Source organism: Eschrichtius robustus, chromosome 9 (genome assembly GCF_028021215.1).
Source record: "Eschrichtius robustus isolate mEscRob2 chromosome 9, mEscRob2.pri, whole genome shotgun sequence".
In the NCBI taxonomy this organism is placed as follows: domain Eukaryota; kingdom Metazoa; phylum Chordata; class Mammalia; order Artiodactyla; family Eschrichtiidae; genus Eschrichtius; species Eschrichtius robustus.
Genome location: NC_090832.1, coordinates 7,884,016 through 7,903,528, shown reverse-complemented (window position 1 = coordinate 7,903,528; position 19,513 = coordinate 7,884,016). Strand labels below are relative to the sequence as shown.

Sequence of the window (19,513 nt, the reverse complement as noted above, 5' to 3'; positions counted from 1 at the left end):
AAGGGGCCCAATTAGGAGGCTGTTGCCAGAATACAGGTGAGAGGTGACAGTGGTTTCAGTAGTTGTAGAGAAGGAGAGAGGCGGATGCATTTGAGGTGCAGGTAGAAGCAATACAACTTTCTGATGTGATAGGTGAGAGGAAGATAGGACTGAGTGCAATGTGTTTGGGGCTTGAACAGCTGGCTGTGTGGGGATGCCATTCCTGAGACGGAGAATTCTGGGGAAGGGGCAGTTTGTAAGTTTGTAAGCTTTCAAATGAATTATAGTGCCATTTTTAATTGGCTCATGCTTGGAAATAGCTTTATGGTTATGAATGTTTTATGGCTTGTTCATACTCTTTTCTTTCCGAATAGGTGACTCTCTTTTGAAGAGCGCAACCAGATCTCTCCTGGAATTCAACACAGCAGTGAGCTGCGAGCAGCAGAGCACAAATCACAGAATCCGGACTAGCATCACCTTCTTATGTGGGAAAACCTTGGTGAGTCCACCCAGAGGCACTTCATAATCTTTCTTTTAAAAATGTTTGTCCTTGGGGCGTTCTTGCTGTATTGGGTATTCTAGGACAACTAAGTGAGCAAAATTAAAAACCCGAGCAAACAGATGAACAGAAACCCCAGCCTAATTACCGTCTCCATTAAGAACCAATAAGTAAACAAATCCTAAGTCTATAGTTACAACGTTTAAGTGAAACTTGACCCACATCCTGTGTAAAACTACAGTGTAAAGATTAGGGTGTTTAAACTCAAAGCACTGTTTAATGTTTATGTTGCAGGCATAAATTTTTTTTTCTTTCTTTCTGAAACTTCTTCTCCCAGCATTTTATTTTGATAGTTTTTAAGGCAATGTGTTTATTTTTTTAAACGTTTGTCCTCATTTACATTAAATTGAACATATTAGCATCTATCTAGAAGAAGCCTTGGCCAATGGGTAATGGGGTTCCCAACTTTTGGGGTATTACTGGTGTTGAAATGGGACCTAATTGTTTAAAGCATGATGTTTGTTCTCACTCTCTGCATGTTGTATGTGATTTTTTGATTTTAATCTTTAGTATTTAGAAAGGGACTCTCAGTAAATGATTGCTAGCTTTTAGCAAAAGCAATTTGTGTACAAACCCTATGAATGTTCTCTAATCAGAGTAAGAATCCAAGTGTTCAGAAAAATCAGGTTGAGTGAAACTTATGCGGTTACCAGATTGCTTTGAAATATCGTTTTTAGAATTTGGTGCTGTGACTGTTGCGTTTTCAGGCCCATGCTGTCTTGTCTGAAGAACTCTAAAAATAGAACTTACTTATATTGTTAATTGTGGACCAGCCTATCAGTTGCACTATTGCCCATGTTGAAACCTTGGGAAAAAATCTGTTTGCAGTGGTATGAAATCTGGAGGTCTGAGTTACAGAATAAGCTAGCTTGTTGTTTGAATTTTAACTAAATTGTCTTCAAGAATTCTGTGTTCACCCTGTGAGAACCAGAATTCACAGAACTCTTTAGATTTGCACATGGGCGCACAGAGGTGAGTTCCCGCCATGTCTTATCAACCAGCCACACTGTGGCTGACCAGTTCGGAGTCCTCGCTGGTCCCCTTCTGCTGGGAGGGGCCGCCCTCAAGTGCAGGGGCGTCTGAGCAAGGCTGGTGTACGAGCTCGGTCAGGTCCAGATGGGCCTCCTCCCTCGGCTTCCAGGAAGCATGAGGTCACATTTTCTGGCTTTGGTTTTGTTGGCATTTGGTTCAGAGAACATTTGGAGTTTGAGAGTGGGAGGTCAGTGAAGATTACTTCCCATGAGCTTACTGTACTTGCATAGTTGGGGCAGTAGAACAGTTTTGGATCATTTATAGCCAAATTCCAACATGATTTTATGAAGCTTTTGTCTCAGAAGTTTTGGGTTTGGGAACTTCTTGATGACCTTGTTTAACTAAAACAGTTGTGTGTCATTCCCCACCTCCGGCTGCTAGTTTAAAATTTTTCGTTAGCCTTCACTGTTTCTGACTTTAAAAAAAGAACACTTTACAATATGCAGTATGCTAACTTATTTTTCCTTTTTTTTTTTTAAAAAAAAAAAAGGGAACTCCCGAATTTGTAACTGCAACAGATTGTGTGCATTACTTCGAGTGGAGGACGACTGCAGCCTGCAAGGAAGACAAATTTAAAGCGAATAAAGAGGTAACAAGGGCCCTTCAAGGTTACATGCTTGTGAAATACATTCTGGGACCTTTAGGATTTGAAGTACTGACGCCAACCTTTTGGGGTAGAAATGTTTTTTTGGTTTTCAAACTCCATTTGAGCAGAGATACCGTGTGATTTAATTGTTAAGGTGTCCTGGATGGTCCTTATTTCTACGACAGGGCATTTAAATACGCAGGATGGACTGAAAATGGAATGGCTCACTTGTGTAGCGCAGGTTGGTTCCTGGGTTCTGATGCCACGCAACTCAAGAGCTAAGTCACAAGTCGAGCATGGGTTTAGGTTATCATGCCACCTACAGATGGCGTCTCCTCAGCCTTGGGGTGGCTTCTGGACGCCTTGTGGATCCAGGTCAGGTGTGCCTGGCCCTTCAGTTCTTTGCCAGCTCACCTCAAGAGACTAGACGACTGTCATCATTACTTCCGTTCTTTCTCTGGTATCTGGTCAAGTTTTCCTGGTGATCGATGAAGCACCCTCTTCCCTAGCCTAGAGCCTCTGACTTTCCCTGGTGCTGGAGGGGGCAGAAGGCAGTTTCCTCTGCCGCTTCCCCAGTCCCACCACCCTGGGTCTTAAAGGTGACTTCCTGTGTTCACCCAGACAACAGTCTTCGTGGGTTGCGTTTCCTCACTTTTCTCTGTTAGTTTTCTGTTCTGAAGGGTTGAGTTCAAAGACTCTCTCAGGAACTAGAAACTGACAGATGAGAGTAATCAGTCATTTCTGCTGATGACCTAATGTGTTGTCATTTAAGAAGGGCAAAAAGAGATGTTTGTTCTTAAAAAATAAAACCGAATTTAGGGATTCGGAGGAGCCTGGGTGGCGGGGAGGAGGGAGGGAGCGGGAGATTAAAAAAAAACAACCACAAAAACAAATTTAGTTACGAATAGTAAGTTATCACCGACTCTTCAGATGTGGCAATCTACAAAAGAAAAGGCAGTCGGAATGCTGCCTCCATGAGTGTAAGGAATGTTCAATGGGAAGAAAGTTCAAAGTGTGGAAAGAAGTAAGGCCTAATGAAGTGACACCGATATTTAGTAGGAGACGGTGTCAATTTAAACTTTGCATTTTGACACTTAGCTTAAACTGTTTGCCAGTATACAGTTAACGGCAGGAAAAGCGTCTCTGAACCACAGTGCCAGACACCTTCTCTCCTGTGAGACCCCAGGCCTTCCAGGCCCCATGGAGGTTCCTCCCCTTGGGCCCTGATTCTCCAACTGACAGTTAGTTAGTACACCCATTTTTCCTGTTTTAACCGAGCGTCCTTTTACCTTGCTTTGCTGAACTGACAGTTGTTTCCCACCACCTAGGGAATAATTGCTTCCCCAAAGAAATAAAGAAATAGTGACTTGTTTTTGATTTTCTTTGTGCTGTAGGTCAGAAGTCACAAACTACATCCTGTGTTTGTACAGCCTCAGAACTAAGAATGGTTTTTACATTTTTATAGGATTGTAAAAAAAAAGCAGAGAAGAATACACAGCAGAGACCTACGTCACTCACAAAGCCTAACGTTTACAGAACAAGTGTGCTGACCCCTGTTCTAAGTCGTTTTGGGGGGTGGGAACGGGGAGATACAGTCTGTGTTTTTCTCAAAAGTGACGTTTAACTTCTCTTAGAAGCTAAGCTGATCCAGAGATGCAGGAGGAATGTTGGTATGTTCCCAGTGATCATTTCTTTGGGCCTGGTTGGCAGCTGGGCTTTATTCATGGAGTTTTCATTTATTGAGGGCATGTTGTGGGCTAAGCATTAGGAATTTCATTACATTTTGAAAGGGTTGTTGCATTCATGGAGCTCATAGACCGAAGGTATGGAGGGCATCGCTCTGCCTTAGGTGTAGCTAAATAAGACAGGAAGAAGCAGAGAGCACGATGGCTGCTGCAAAAGCAGCGCTGTCACCGCCAGCAGATCACTGTAAAGCATAGTCCCTTTTCTCTGTCTTCAGTAGGATTTGATTAAACCTTACAGGCTATGATATAACTTCAAAAATTATATGAAAAGTAGAAACACTCATCATTCCTTTAAAAAAAAACCTAGATTCGGTTTAGTGGCAGTGTGGCCTTGATTTCCACACCTTATTGATATCTCCTCATTTCTTCTGTTGGTTTGGCTTTGTCAGATTTAGAATGGTGTGATGGGCAAAGAACATGGTGGTTCCAAAAAGTGCCTTTTAAACCCACCGGTGTAGTGCTTGTTCAGTGGATTCTGGTGGATTCTGGTGGGGTCGTTTTAGATCATAATTTCTGTAAAAGCTCGTGGACATACATCCCCTACCATCCTACTCTTGGGAACACAGAGAATGCAGAACTGGCAAGCTAGTGGTCTTACCGGAGTTACATAAATACGGTTAATGTACATCCATACGCCGTTAACAAGAGTGACTCAGTGTGCGGTGTGGGGAGCTGGCACCAGCCTCCTTCCCTGGCCGCTGCATTCCTGCGCTGATGAATGTCTCCATTGCTCTGCTCGGTGGAGCAGGAAGTGGGAGGACTTTCCCCAGGAGCCTTGCTTGTTTTTCCGATGCTGCCTCCAGTTCTGGGGGGCGCTGCATTGGGCGTGTCTCCTGTTCCTTCCTGGAGTCGGGAGACAGCCAGAAGTTGCTCACGGCCTTGAGCCGGGTGTCCGCAGGCGTGGCTCACTGGAAGCCCTCAAGCCTTTCGGTGACATCGAGCTAGTTGCAGGAGTGTGGCCCCATCTTCCCTCCTGCTGTGTGCCGTCCCGCTCCCTCTTCTTTATTTTGTAGCTGGAGAGTTGCTTCTTTGTCTCCTTTCTTGAATTGCTGCCCCGTTGAGTTGAGTTCATGTTTCTGTATTATCCTGCTAGGGGTTGACAAGCTTTAGATTTGCAGGATTATGGACGCGGGTTACTTTTACTAGCGCCTCCTCCGGGTCTGCAGTCCTCCCTTTCTTGCACTTCCATTGCCTTTCTGCAGGACGTAGTGCCGGGCGTGGTTCTGGCTTCCTGACCTCACCTGCTCTGTGCCCATGCCCGCCCTCCTTGGTTGGCATCAGGATCTCTGGTCAGCGTTGTAGGCAACGGGAGACTTTGCTTTAAGGGTTTGGTTGAAGTGAGTTTAGGTGCCCCCCTGAGGCTCCGAGGGGGTGCAAGTCCTTAGGTTCCATCCGTTTGCTCTCCGCGAAGTCTCTGCAAACAGGACAGGGGAAGAGGGTTAGTGGGTCAGCGCATTCCTGCGGGTCTGATAGCATCTTTCTGAGAAACATTTAAAAGCTAAACATTAACGTTAAGCAGTTAACTTTTGTAAACGGACCTGCCTGTGAATAGCTTCAGTTTTCTAAAAGACAGTTTAAGGAAAATTATCCATAGGAAGTGATGAAACAAACTATTTTGAAATGATTGCGGAGAACATGAGTTTTTAGAATATTCTTTGGCTGAGGCGATTAAAATGATACGGGGATGTTTCACATAAAGACTGGGAGACCTGGGCCTTTACTCGGGGGCACATCTCTGGGCTTGAATGCTTTGCCTTCCGAATTTGGTGGAACTTTGAAAGCACAGGGTCTTGCCACCTGTAACGGGTTCCTTGACATTCCTCCTACACCCCTTTTTTTTCCCGCCAGCTTTATTGAGGTATAATTGACAAATAAAGCTGCATATACTTGAAGTGTATAATGTGGTGATTTGATATACTCCTTGACTTTTTAAAAAATAAAAGACCATTCGTTCATAGAGATGAGAGAATGCTTATAAATTAGAATCCAGCTAGAGGCCCCGAGGAGGAACTTCTCTTCATGTTAGTGAACAGGTGTTTAATGGACCCCTGTTAGGTTCTGGGTACTGTCCTAAGCCTTGCTTAGGGCTACAACAGTGACAAAGCCCCTGTCCTCGGGGAGCTTACACTCAGGTTAGCAGATGGGGGTGCCTGGTGATAGACACCAGTGCTATGAAGAAAAAGAGAGCTGGCGATGTCAGAAATGGCCACGCTAAGCAGGTGACACTTCACCTGAGGCGTGAACGCAGTGAGAGAGCCGTGGGGCTATCAGGGGATCATTCCAGGTAGAGGCAGCGTCACTTCCACGGGGCTGAACGGCACCCAGAAGCCAGCGTGGCTGCGTGGAGGGTCCCCGAGGTTGGAGACCGTGGAGGAGCTGAGATTTCACCCTCAGTGTCATGGGAGGCCGCTGGTGGATTTTGAGCAGGGAGTGATGTGACCCAATGGAATTTTAGAAGGATTGATGGGGTGCTTGTGGAGACATTGGCTGGGGGTAGGGGACACGGAAGCTGGAACCAGGGGTCCCGTTAAAAGAGACTGTCGCAGGCGAGAGGTGATGGCGGTTTGGACACGGGTGGTAATGGAGGAGCCGACCCAGGGTTGGGTCTGAAGTGCTGAGAGGACTTGCCGATGGTTTGGATGTGGAACGTGTGGTTTCTCCATGGCCTTCATAGTTTGGCCTGAGCAATGGGCTGAATGATTGTGTGTTACTGAGGTGGGGAATGCTGGGATGAGAGCAGGTTTTGAGGGGACAAAAGACCTATTTTAAATATGTTAAAGTTGAGATGCTTTTGTGTATCTAAGTGACAACGGTAAATAACAACAGATGACACTTACATTGACTCACCAGCACCTGCACCAAGAGCTTTACGTGTATTAACTCGTTCAGTCTTTATAGCAACCCTGTGAAGTATCGATAGTTACTGTTAATATTCCCACTTGGCACAGAGGCTCGATTGGCTCGTGGTCATACTAAGTGTCAGCCCCGGAGTTTGGACCCGGGCATTCTGTCTGCAGAGTCTGCTCGTGAACACAGCTTCTGTGCTGGTGTTGGCTATGAAGTCTGGGCTTGCGGGGAGAGGTCACGGCTAGAAACATACACTTGGGAGCCAGTGGCGGGTATCTGATGCGTTGTGCATGAGGTCACTAGGGGAATGAGCGTAGACAGGGACGCGGCTGAGAAGTCAGCCGTGGGACACCTCTGCATTTAGGGTCCGTTCAGAGGAAGGTGAGGCACACTCCCAGGAGGCTGAGAAAGCAGGCTGTGGGCAGAGGGACCCCAGGAGCCCCTGGAGGCCAGGCAGCCAAGTGAAGAAAGGGTTCCGGCAGGGGAAGGCCATTGGCGTGAGGCCGGGGGGAAGGCCGAGAGTGGTAGTGGGGTCAGAGTGGGTAGTGGCTGCGTCCAGCAAGAGGGTGACGGAGAGGGAGAGAGGACAGTGAGGGTGGGCAGGTGGGAACGTCTGCGCTGGTTGCAGGCTGCGGCGTGGTGGCCGCGGGGGTGTAGGGACAAGGGAGGACGTGAGTGAGAGGCGGCAGCAGGACAGCACGCCAAGGGGGGACAGGGATGGAGCGGCTGGGAGGGAGCAGGTGGGCAGAAGCAGCTGGAGCCCTGTCGGCCTTGGCTTTGCTGTCATCGGGGGACCTCACGGCCTGGAGACCCTAAGGCGTGGAGACTGGTGTCCCATGATGTGGGGCATAGGCTTTGCTGAGCCCCCAGCCTCCAGGAAGGTGTGTGTCGAAGACTCGTGTTCTCTCCTGTCTCTCCTAGGTGCCGTGCTACGTGTTTGACAGAGAGCTCAAGAAGCATGATTTAAACCCACTGATCAAGATCAGCGGTGCTTATTTGGTGGACGACTCTGACCTGGACACTTCTCTGTTCATCAACGTTTGCAGAGACATAGGTCTGAGTCTGGGGGCGTTGTGGGTGGGGATGGTGAAGGATTTCTCTGGAGGCCTCAGTATCTTTGCCCTTGCACCGTATTCCTTTGTGGATAGCCCTGTCACTGATTGGGCCCTCTAAGAAAGCTTGTCCCCAAACATGCTCTCTGCACAACTCCTCCCCTTTGCCCCCAGGAAATTCTCATGCCATCGCAAAGTCCATTCTGACCATTGGCCATGCCAACATGCTCTGTCTGCCAGATGCTTTGGGTTTCAGGATTCTCAAGTAAACCTTCCTTCTCACGATGAGGGGAGAATTGGCTGATTCGGGTACTGGGGGCGCTGAGAGCTGCTGGGGCAGAGGAGACGTGGAAACCCTGCCCTCGATGAGTGCTAAGACTTTAACTAGGTAGAGCCGAGGCTGGGTGATATTTACCCATCCATGGCAGAACTATTTTAGAGCCCCTGTTATGTGGTGGCCTCTAATTTAGGCGCTGGGCTGCAGCACTGAGCACGTGGAGGTTCCTGCACTCCGGGAGAAGATGCACAGTAAACCCCCTGTAACGTGTAAGATACCAGATGACGATAAAAGTAACGCAGCCTAAAGAGAAACACAGCTGTAGTCATTGTGGTATTGCTGCCGGCAGGCTGTAATGTCTGGCTGTTATTCCAGGCACATCTAGTTTGTTCTTTTCTTTACTCCTCCCCCAAACTGGTGAGGTAGCGCCCTGGCAATTGGATCTGTCTGTAGTTTGACCGAAGTTATAGAGACAGAAAGGGGTGGATCTAAGATTCGAACCCAGAACTGTCCATAGGTTGTTTCCATGAATCTACTCATCTTTCCACCAATCCACTCCATGGAGACACTGCATTTTCTTGTCTATAGGTGATTTCTAAGGTTCCTGTAGCTCTAGGAGAAGGGCTGTGTCCCTTAACTACCAGTAACATCTTAGTCCCTGTTTATTGGCGCCTCTTATGTACCGGGTACCGAGTGAGCATCTTCCGTTGTTTCGCCCTCACTTCCCGGCTGCCCTGCAGGGCAGGAAAGCTGTTCCCGTTTTCCACTTTCAGATCGGTCATTGGCTTGCCCAGGGTCTCGGGATGGGATGTGAGCCTACTCTTCCTGGTTTCCAAACCTCTGCTACCTTATATCACTTACGGAGACTTAAAAAAATTTGATAATTTTTGCAAGGGACCCTGGACCTAAGGTTAAGTGTGATTGCTACACTTGACGCATTCTCTGATTCAGTGTCACACGTTTTACAGAGGCGGTACGGGCCACGAGTCCGCAGGTGCGTTCCTGTCCCACCGGCGCTGCTGCCTGTCTGGTGAGAGGGGGCCGGGCATTCGACGTTGGCCGGCCCAAGGAGGGACTGAAGCTCGTGAGCAATGACAGGTCGGTCTGCTGGTGGCGTGTGTAATCTTCAGCAAGAGCCTGGCTTTTCAGGGAGTTGCAAGAATATCCCTTTTCAACAGGGCTTGCAGAGTGACTACCTCGCATATGCTTGTAAAGTTATTGGTCATTGCTTGAGTCACGTAGGCTTGGTGACTTAGGCAGGAAAATGTATATCATGATCCAGCCCATATCCATACGGGTATCCACTTCATGAAGTCACGCCTACCTTAAGGTGTGTTTGGGTATCTTCCCTGCTTTGCCACCTGTGACGTTGGTTTTATGTCCGTGGTTTTATCTGTTCTTTAAAAACACCGTCCTGGAGGCGAGTGGCAGGAGGGCCGCTTTGCCACCGCCCCTCTGGGTGCAGAGTTTGCTTCCCGACTGGGACAAGGGGGCGCTCCTTAGTTCCCGGTGGGGATGTTTCATTTCTCCTAATAAGCTGTGTTGTTTACACACATTCTTCTCATGCGTGTGTACCTCTCTCGGTGGGGAGAGGTTTCTCTCCAGTGTGTCACACGTGACCACATCCTGAACTTGGATCGAGGATTTTGATTTTCTCCCTGTTCCAGGAGCCTTTGGTAAACGCCTCGTTGCACCTGCTCTAGTCTGGAACTAGTGGTGTGTCACCGTGTGCGATAGATCACACTTCTGTCCCCAGAAAGAGCTGGCGCATAACCTAAATTTAAAAACATCTGAGAGATTTCTATACGTGCGTCTGTATTCGTTTGCCAGAGCTGCCACCGCAAGTACCGCAGACTGCGCGGCTTCAACAGCAGAAATTTGTTTCCTCTCAGTTCTGGAGGCCGAGCTGTCAGCGGGTTCTTCTGAGACCTTTCCTCTCGGCTCGTAGACGGCCACCTCCCAGTGTCCCCTCACGGCCTCTCCTCTGTGTGTCTGTGTTCTGATCTCCTCTCCTTATAAGGACACCCGTACTGTCTGATTAGGGCCCACAGCAGCGAACTCAACTTAATCACCTCTTCCAAGGCTCTGTTTCCAAATACGGTCACATTCTGAGGTCCTGGGGGTTAGGGCTTCAACATACGAAGTTTGCGGGGACACAGTTGAGCCACTCGCACCGTCCTAAGTGATAAGTGGGTGTCTTTCCCTGCTGGGAGGGCTAGAGACGACGTCGGAAAGTGTGGGCATCGAGCGAAAGCCTGGGCGTGTATTCAGAGGAAAGGAAGGTCATCTGTTTTCGGTGGTCCTGTGGCCGGTGCACCGGGAGCCGCGGCCACAACCTACAGCGAGGCCAGCACCCCCGTGGGCGGTTCCAGGCTCTGCCCGGCCGCGGGAGGCCGTGTCGCCAGCGCGCTGGGCTGTCTTCAGGCTTTAAAAAAAAATAAAAAGATCTTCGGCTTGCACTGAGAAGTGGTCGTTTAGAGAAGAAGTGGTCGTGTTGCCTTGCGGGCTGAAATGCAATTGGCCGGCTGGGCTGTGTTTGTTTTGTTTTGTTAGATTGTTTATAATCTTTTTTGTTGTACTCAAACAGCTTTTCTTAGTATTTAAGTTTATATGTTGGTTGTTCTACTTATTTTTTTTAAGCACTCATTGAAGTTTACTTAAAAAAATTTTTTTTTTCCCCAAATGGAAATAAATTTAAGTTACTTCGTACTATGACTTCTTTCACATTGTAAGCTTCTGTTCTCCCTTTCCGCACACGTGGGGAAAGGGAGAACAGAAGCTTGAGCTGAAGGCTCAGGGCAGCCGACTAATTGGAATGTAATTTGTACTTTTGTAACCCTAACCCTCTTTTCTTGGCGTGTGTCCTCCAGGCTTGTCCTGAGTTATGTGAAAGAAGGGGCGGTTCATCCAGACTTCTGTGAGGGTCACAGCCCGGCAGTGACTATCACGTTTGTCTGCCCGTCGGAGCGCAGAGAGGTGAGTGGCTTGTCTGAGAGGACGCCCCAGTGGCGTGAGCACAAGTCAGGGCGGGGCTGGTGCAGGACACACGCCTCCGTGGAGGTGGCAGCCATGCTTCCCGGGACGGACTCGGACGCACGTGCTTGGCTTGCTGTTTGCGGTTTCTCAACGACCCGGAGGGCTGTCTATGCTAAGAGAATGGTGTTTTGTTCAAGGGTCGAGTGAGACGTTAAGTGGTTCATAGACAGATTTTAAAAAATTGTAGGGCGATGCTGGTTGGAATGAATATTTGAAAAGACCGTACATATCATCCTAAACCTGTGATTTCACGTCTGTTATTGCTTCAGATGAGGCAAGGTAAAAATAGCTAATTGGTTTATAGAAACATAGTAAGAAAGGAGTAGTACAGATGGTATGTAGACCTGGCAGAAATGGCTCGGGCCAGCGGCTGAGGTTCCGGGGGTGGGTACCAGTGTAGGAGAATTAGGGCCAGAAGGGAGGTTCCTGCCAACTCAGAGTGGAGCGCGTCACCCCGTCGCCTGCCTGCCTCCCCCCTCCCCCCACACTCTCGCAGGCAGATTGACTACCCTGTCCTCTGGCTGTTTACTCAATTCTAGTGCGGTTGTAAACTCCTTGAGGGTAGGGCCTGCGTCTGGGGTGTCCTTGGGCCCCGTGCCCAGTGGTGTCTCACCGGTCCATTGCTGCTTAAGTGTCTTCGCAGATGGCCGTGCTGATGAGGGGAGACATCCCCAGGGAGGAAGGGTAGGGCTTTCCTCCAATTTATTTCTGCCTTCTCCTTGTAGAATGAAGTAGGAGGAGCTGAATTCTTTTGCCAAAGAATGTCCTCCCCTCCCCCCAAACAAACGTGGAATTTGCTCTGGTTTCTGGCTGGCAACTGGCCTGTTTTGTGTGTGTGTGTGTGTAGGGGGGTGGTGTATGGAGACAGAATGGAGACGGAAGTGCAGTCCAGCCAGCTTTCCATTTGTCGTCCCCAGACTTCTAGGGTCGCGTGATGTCAGCTCAGCAGAGACCCGACTGACCAGTAATTAACGTTAGTCCTGAACCTGATATTGAGGACTATTTATTTATACTATCCATCCGACAGATGTGAATCAAAATCTTCTGAGCCTGAGGAGATGTTCTAAGCCGGCAGTGGTTTTAGTGTTTCCCTTTCTTACTTGTGCTGCGTTCAGTGAGAAATCATTTCACACTATCATGAGGGAGAGAATGGAGAGTTCCCCTCTGTTCTCCATGGGATGTGAGGCCGCTGGGCTGGTGGGCTATCAGTGGACCTAGGGGTTCTGTTTCCAGCCTGACTGTTCCCTGGGCAGAACTTGGGTGACGTGGGCTGGGACCCCTTAATACTTGAAGGTTTACTGAAGAATTTCCACTGGCTCATTGAATGCTTTTAGGAGCTGGAACTTGAGTAAACATTCACCTTGCCACACAGATCTTTTTAAAAGAGTTTTATTGAATTTACGTATTATGAAAATACACCTGTTTTAAGTACAATTTAACGGTTATTAGTGTACTAACAGAATTGCACAGTCATCGCCACGGTCTGTGTTAGAACTTTTCCATCACCCCAGAGAAGCCTGGTGCCCAGTTGCCATCACTCCCTTGCTCCCCCGGCCCTGGCAGCTGTGGACCACCTTTCTGTCTCACCTTTCCTGACATCCCACACAAGTGGAGTCATACAGCATGGGGCGTCCAGCTTCTCTCACTCAGCACTTGGTCCACATCGCTGTATGTATGTCTGACTGCTCTGAGCCAAGGGGTTAAAGCATCGATTTTGAGTCAACAGTCGGGGCTGGACTGCATCTCTGCACCTTACTAATCATGTGCCGGTAAACCCGGCACTTAGTCCCGTGCCTGGCATGTAGCAGGTGCTTAGTAGACGTTTGCAGAGTGAGGGGCCTGGAATCAGCACAGCTACTCCTGATGCTGAGGCCAGTGAGACATTTCTCCCAGGGAAGGTTAGAAAGATGACACTGCACCCCAGTGAACAGTGACTTCATGGCGTCCTTCCCAGAATCCGGGTTTGTGGTGGGTGATACCCTGGCTTCACCCAGGGGCAGGAGCAGATTGGAATACAGGTGAAGTGTGCCCAAGAGCCATGGACATTCCCGTGGAAAGGGGTTGGGGACCATCTCCCCAGATGCGTGCAGCCTCCGTGATGTCCACCCAGCGGGCAGGGGCGGTGGGGGGGGGGTGTCCATCTGGCACAGGCTCAGCGGCACCTGTGATTGAAAGGAGTGCATGGACCACAGGCCCTTCACACATCATGACTGCTTGCCAGAGGCGTGGTGGGCGGGTGATAGCGCGTTCAGGGCGGGCTCTCAGGCTGACGCTTGCGTGTGACTCTGGAAGGGACTGGAAGGGTTCCAAGGAAATGCAGTTGCTGGAAGGCAGACAAAAGAACAGAAAAACGTCAGAACCCAATAACATACCTTTGGCTTTTCAGAAGCATAGACACATCTGCATTTAAGCTCCATGAAAAAAATTAATTTTATTCCTTTCACCCCGTTCATGATAGGGCACCCTTCCCAAGCTCACGGCGAAATCCAACTGCCGCTTTGAAATCGAGTGGATCACTGAGTACGCCTGCCACAGGGATTACCTGGAAAGTCGGAACTGCTCTCTGAGCAGCGAGCAGCACGACATCGCCATCAACCTCAGCCAGCTCGGAGGTGAGTGGGTGCCTGGGGGCCGGGAAGTGGGAGAGGGAATGAGAGCCCAGGGGCCGAGCTCCCCCTGCCCTAGGGTGGGCATTTCAAGTTTGATGCTGTCACTTTCCCACACCTATGTGCGTAACAGAGCCTCTTCTTGTTTTTTCCCCTTTCCTTAGCTTCAAACTCCTCGTACTATACTGCAGAGGGAGGGGAACATGTTTTCTATTTGAACGTCTGTGGAGGAACTGAAGCACGCATCTGTAATAAGGAAGATGCTGCAGTTTGCCAAGTGAAGAAGTCAGATTCCACTCAAGTCAAAGTGGCGGGGAAGCTCCAGAATCAAACCCTTCGGTGCGTACGGCCTTCACGTAACTCTTAAGTGCATCATGCGTGTCCCTGTGAGACATAACATACTCCCCTGCCGTCCTCCTCCTTCCATTTTCCGCAAAGCACAGGGAAATCACTTAAGCTGGCATTATTTTCCTGCATGAGTTGGGCAAGTGCCATTTGTCCCTGACCAGGTGGATGTTTTTCCTGGCTTTACAGTAAGAATGCTTCTGTTAATATGGTTCGCTTTATTATCTATTGTTTGTAGGGAACCGTACTGTAGGAAAGCTATTTCATTAGTTGATATGCTTTTGTATCTTACAATCTACGTTTCCGAGGAGTTTTGATTTTTCTCTGGCGGTTTGAGACTCTGAAACACCATTGGCATCACACACACGTGTTGAACAACTAGGAAAACGCATTTATCACAATTCTCGTGACCCTTACCTCGGTAGTTACCTTCACAAGAGCTTTATCAAAATGTAGTTTCTCTGACCTGAGGGACCAGGATCCCTCAGGTCAGACTTTTTATGGCAGTTGCTGGAAAAGCTGTGTCTTCTTGGGCATTACTTATTTTGTACAAAATCCGAAAATGAGAGCAGAAGAGTCCTCATGGTCCTAGGAAAACCTTCAGTGCCCTTTTCCAGCCAGTTATTACTTTGAAGTAAGAGGACGAGAAGCCCGTCCATTTGGAACTCATTTCCTGTAGACGGTTCTTCCCCAGCCAACGAGAGGGCTCGCTGTTTGGTGTCGGTGCTGATCTGTGGATGGTATGCGAAAGGCGTACTGTAGAAATGTTTAAAGATTCGAGTTTCTTTCTTGGTTCTACCAAACGTGTGCGTGTGCGTATTACAAAAACCTAGGTACTCAGACGGAGACCTCACCTTGGTATATTTCGGGGGCGATGCGTGCAGCTCCGGCTTCCAGCGGATGAGCGTCATCAACTTCGAGTGCAATCAGACTGCGGGTGAGTGCGCCCTGGGTCAGCCGCGTATCTGCATGGGTGGGCGGGGTCCATGGAGACGTGGAGTGCTGAGTGGGGTGGTCAGACGTGGCCCCTTTGACGCCCCCTCCGTCGTAGCGGGTAGGAGTACCCCACCCCGCCCTGCCAACGCCTGACACACACGTCTTGTTTCCGTTTTCTGTCTGTTTGGAGACTGGGCCCAGCATCAGGCTCTCTGGGAAAGCCTCTGTGTCCTGAATTCTGGCTCTCACGGAGTGCGTTCAAAGCCGGCAGGCTGGGTTTACTCGCCGCCTTCTGATGGGTTGTCACTAAACAACTCTTCTTTTAGGAAATGAGTTTCTAGGTGACCCCTTTTGCAAATGGTGGCCCTGCTGTAGAGGTGGGGGTTGGGGACCTCGAGAGACCCCAGGGCAGCTTTAAGTGGAATGTTTGGTTTTTCTGAGCGACTCGGAGAAGCTCCCTTGAAGCCACAGTGGCACTGGCATTTCACAGAGCCGCGCTGCCGTCCGTATCTCAGAGATTCTGAACACGGTTTGCGTCTCTTGAGAGGTGACGGGATCCCACCATCGTGAGAGAGCCGTCTGTCTCATCAGTGGACCTCCAAGCCGTGACCCCAGGTGCCCCGCAAGCCGGCCGAGCCTCTGCACAGAGCTCTGGTCTGGGAGCCGCCTGGGTCTGGCCCCGTCCACACAGCCAGCACAGTCTCGCACGGCCGCCCCACCCCTGAGGGTCTCCTGGCCCCTCACTGTTTGTTTTGTGTGTTTCTATGGTAGAGCTCTTAACCATCTGGTCACGGGGCAGGTTCCTGCGTGACTCACTGCGGGGCCTGGGGGAGGCAGCTGTGCGTGACGGGAGCTGTGCTCCGGAAGCGGGTCTGGTGGTGGAGGCAGGCAGGAGGGCTGGCGACCACCGCCGAGCGCTGGTAACCTGCCCGGAGAGCCGGCAGAGAATCACCTGGGCTGAAGCAGGAGGGAGACCTCACAGCAGGACGCCCCTTGACTCCTGGAGCCGCTGGCCATCGTCACCGTTGTTCTCAGCCCACGGTTGCCTGTCAGCCCCTATTCCTGCCACGTGCACTCCGAGCTTACATTGGAGGCATGTTCTCAGTTGATGCGTTGAACACATTTTATTAGTACCTGTTTGCTCAGACCCTGCGAAGCCTAGGGATGCCGCCGTGATGGCTGAGAGCTCCCCGGGCGTTTACACACCGGAAGCAGAGAGAGAGAGATGAGGACGGTGATGACCGTAGTGCAGGGGGACGCGGGCAGGTTGCGGGTGCCTGGCAACGTCCGTCACCTGGGCCTTTATCAGGAGGGAGGCGCTGAGGTCAGGGGTCTGGGTACCCCCGAGGACCGAGGCAGTTAAGAGGAGGTGCTGGGTGAGGGAGCCCTGCAGGACAGTAGGGGCAAGCCGGGCGGCCATGGGGGCTGCTCTTTGTGGCAGGAGGAACAAACAGCTCGTGCACAGGCGGGAATTTGGGTAGCTGTGAGCAGCTCAGAGCTGGGTGTCCAACCCATGGCTAAAGAAGGGGGTGGAGCAACGTTGTGAAAAGCTTGTGTGTCCTGTAGAGGAGTTGGACTTTATCTAGAAATCAGCGCGAAGGGACTAAGCAGGGGTGGCCATGCATCTGGCTTGGGCGTGGCCTTTGGATCCATCTCCCTTCGGTTCGAATGCCCGCCCTGCCTTCCCCGATTCTGCATCTGTCTTCCGTCATCCTCACCTCTTCCAGGCTCGTAGGAGACCCTCTCCAAAGTCCACCCCTTCTACTCTGTGTCCGGGCCCCTGGGAAATGCAGCCTCCTTCTTATCCCAAGTCTCCAGGCCCTCAGGCACTCGGGCTGCCCGGGTCTCCCGGCTCCCCTGCTCCTGGGCTGCTCTGCGGTGGGCGACTTGTGTGGGCCAAGGCTCCCTCTGTCCTGTCGCTACCTCCTTTGGCCCTGTTCTGTCCGCACTTTTTATAAGTGACTTGGCCGCGGTCTTTGGGAATGCGCTGATCTCATTTGGGCATGTTGGGAGGATGGAATAATGATCCAGAAAGATCCCAGCAGACGAGGAGGATGTTGAGAAGGGCCCGTGGTCAGGGGCTCCCAGGGAAGAGGGATGGACATCCAGGAGTGGTGCCAGGAAGCTAGAGCCCAAGGGGGCTGAGGTGGGAAAAAAATAGGAGAGGCCATTTGTTTTTCCTTTATTCCTTTTTGTCATACAAGTTTTCAAATATGTAAGTAGAGAGCATTACAGTGAAAACCTACACACCCCACCACTCAGGCTTAACAGCCGTTAATGTTTCACCAAACTTGCCTCATATTTATATGCTGTGTCACATGTTACCAGTGGACCGTAACACTGCCCCCAAACTGCAGGAAAGGACATTCCTTCACGTAACCTCAGTGCCATTATCAGACCTGAGAAAACTAATAGCAGTGCCTTAATCCTGAAGACTCATGTCATTGTGATTGTGACATGGAGACCAGATCCAGAGACTTTAGATGTTTTTGAGCCTACTCTCAGGCTGGAGCTGGATTATGAAATGTTTAAGACTCTTTCTAGCTCTGTGATTTGGAGCCAACTGTATGTACTATACTCTGTGTGCTCTAAAATTATTTCATTATTACCTTGTTTGAATTTAAAGTTAGAGTTTTTAGAGAAAACCCCTTGGTGGATTCTGTGTGTATTGGTTAAATGTAGTGATGTATTTTTGCATGTTGAATTGGGTGTCGATTGGCTATGGAATATTATGAAATGTGGTTTATAGTTCAACTTGGCTCTCCAGGAATTGTTTATGCTTCTAAATCCAGGGTTTCATGCATTTCGAGACACAAAGGTGCATAAGTTTATTTTTTTGTCCATAATATATATATATTTTTACCATTTGTCTCAATAACTTATATCTAGTTTGATGTAATGTGATACCTGATTATTGGTGATCTTGTCACATAAGGACATTAGAGCGTTTTTGGGGGGACGAGTGGTGTGTTAACATAGACCAGTAAAAAACCGTCCACGAATTCAGGTGACTCACGATCACACTGAAGACTTATTTTCTTTAATTCCGTGCAGGCGTTGGGGGGCTCTGCTCCACGTGGTCACCTGGGGACCTTTGCATTTTCCACCTCGTGTTGCTGCTGTCTGTGGACGTGGCTTCCGAGGACTCTGCAGAATGGGAACAGCAGTTGTTTTAATGGACCAGAACTAAGAGGCATGGCCCGACCTCAAAGGCAGTGAGGCGGGAAGCGCAGTTTAGCCGTGGGCCTAGAGGGAAAGATAAACCGGTTTGGTGAGCAGGCCGCACGGGTTTCTGTCCCAGAGCGGTGGGGGGATGGGGCGGCCGCCTGCTGCAGGCTCGAGCTTGGTTTCCCTGGGAGGGTCCGCTTTTCGCCTGCAGCTGGTCGCGGAACCCATGTACCCCCAGGCCATGTAAAGGGCGTGCTGCGGGGGAATGTGCTGGAGCCTGGAGACCCAGGAAGCTTTCAGGATTGAGATTGATGGAGAGATTACAGAAAGTCATCCTCGGTCCTTCTGGTGGGTGGAAACCGTAGGGCATAGCGGTCCTGAAGGCAAGGCCATTGTGTTTAAATAAACAACGTGGTTTGGTAGGGAGGAGTCCTCCTTTACTATTCTCCTAAAGTTCTTCGAGGAATTAAATAAGAATGCAGGTAGGGTGCATGCCAGTGGTTATTTAAATTTTATTTAAAATGGGCTCTCCCAGCAGATCCTTAGTAAGTTTCAGATGCAAATCTAGCTCCTGAGTAGGAGTGGACCCTGGAACCATTCATAGTATCGTTTAATCGTCTGTAAACTCACCTGGTAAAAGAAAACCACTGTGAATGCACCAAGTTTTCGGGAAACACAGATCTTTTCTGAACAGTGACATACCAACCCAAGGGGGCTAAACTGTATGTAAGCCTTGAGGGGACGGGGGGGGGGCATGTTGAAAAGAGGCGAAGCAGCTTCACTGCTCCCTCGGTGGAGGGCGCGGCGGACCCCCAGCTAGAGCGGGTGCTGTCGGAAGGGAAGTTGGGAGCACTGGTTCTTAAAAGAGAATGGCTTAGAGGACTTCCAAAAAAAAAAAAAAAACACACACCAAAAGCACACAGTAGCGCAGGGAAGTCTTGCCTTGTGGTTATGAGTCTGGCTCCGGGGCCAGACCGTCTGGGTTTGATTTCTGGCTCCTTTACTCTCTAGCTATGAAACCGTAGGCAAATGATTTAGCCCCGCTAAATCTGCAAAATGGGACTAAGTTTGTCCCTGTGTCGTAGGATTTCACGGTTGAAATGCGTGAATGTATGTGAAGTACCTAACACAGAGCCTGTTCTCTGCATCCAACCCCTGCGGAGGGCTCAGTGCTTAGCACGGCGCCTGCCTCAACTTGTGCTCCGTGTGCCTTAGCCGCTGTCGCTGGTGTTACAATTATGATGTTTTTATAATATTAAAGATTCAATAGAAGTTGCAATTGAAACAGCATTAGCCCTTGGTACAGAATATTATTTCCCTTTCCGTTAGAACATTGTGCACTTCA

General features: G+C 49.7%; 1 protein-coding gene across 2 annotated transcripts in view; it reads left to right on the top strand.

Moving 5' to 3' along the window:
* IGF2R (insulin like growth factor 2 receptor) overlaps nt 1-19,513 on the top strand; it is a 117,139-nt gene that overhangs the window by 30,141 nt on the left and 67,485 nt on the right. For both annotated transcript variants that reach the window (XM_068551491.1, XM_068551492.1), the window contains exons 3-10: nt 354-478; nt 2,061-2,159; nt 7,670-7,802; nt 9,046-9,175; nt 10,948-11,053; nt 13,572-13,725; nt 13,884-14,058; nt 14,898-15,001. In XM_068551491.1, the coding sequence (XP_068407592.1) occupies nt 354-478; nt 2,061-2,159; nt 7,670-7,802; nt 9,046-9,175; nt 10,948-11,053; nt 13,572-13,725; nt 13,884-14,058; nt 14,898-15,001 (1,026 nt within the window). The remainder of the gene's footprint in view (nt 1-353; nt 479-2,060; nt 2,160-7,669; nt 7,803-9,045; nt 9,176-10,947; nt 11,054-13,571; nt 13,726-13,883; nt 14,059-14,897; nt 15,002-19,513) is intronic.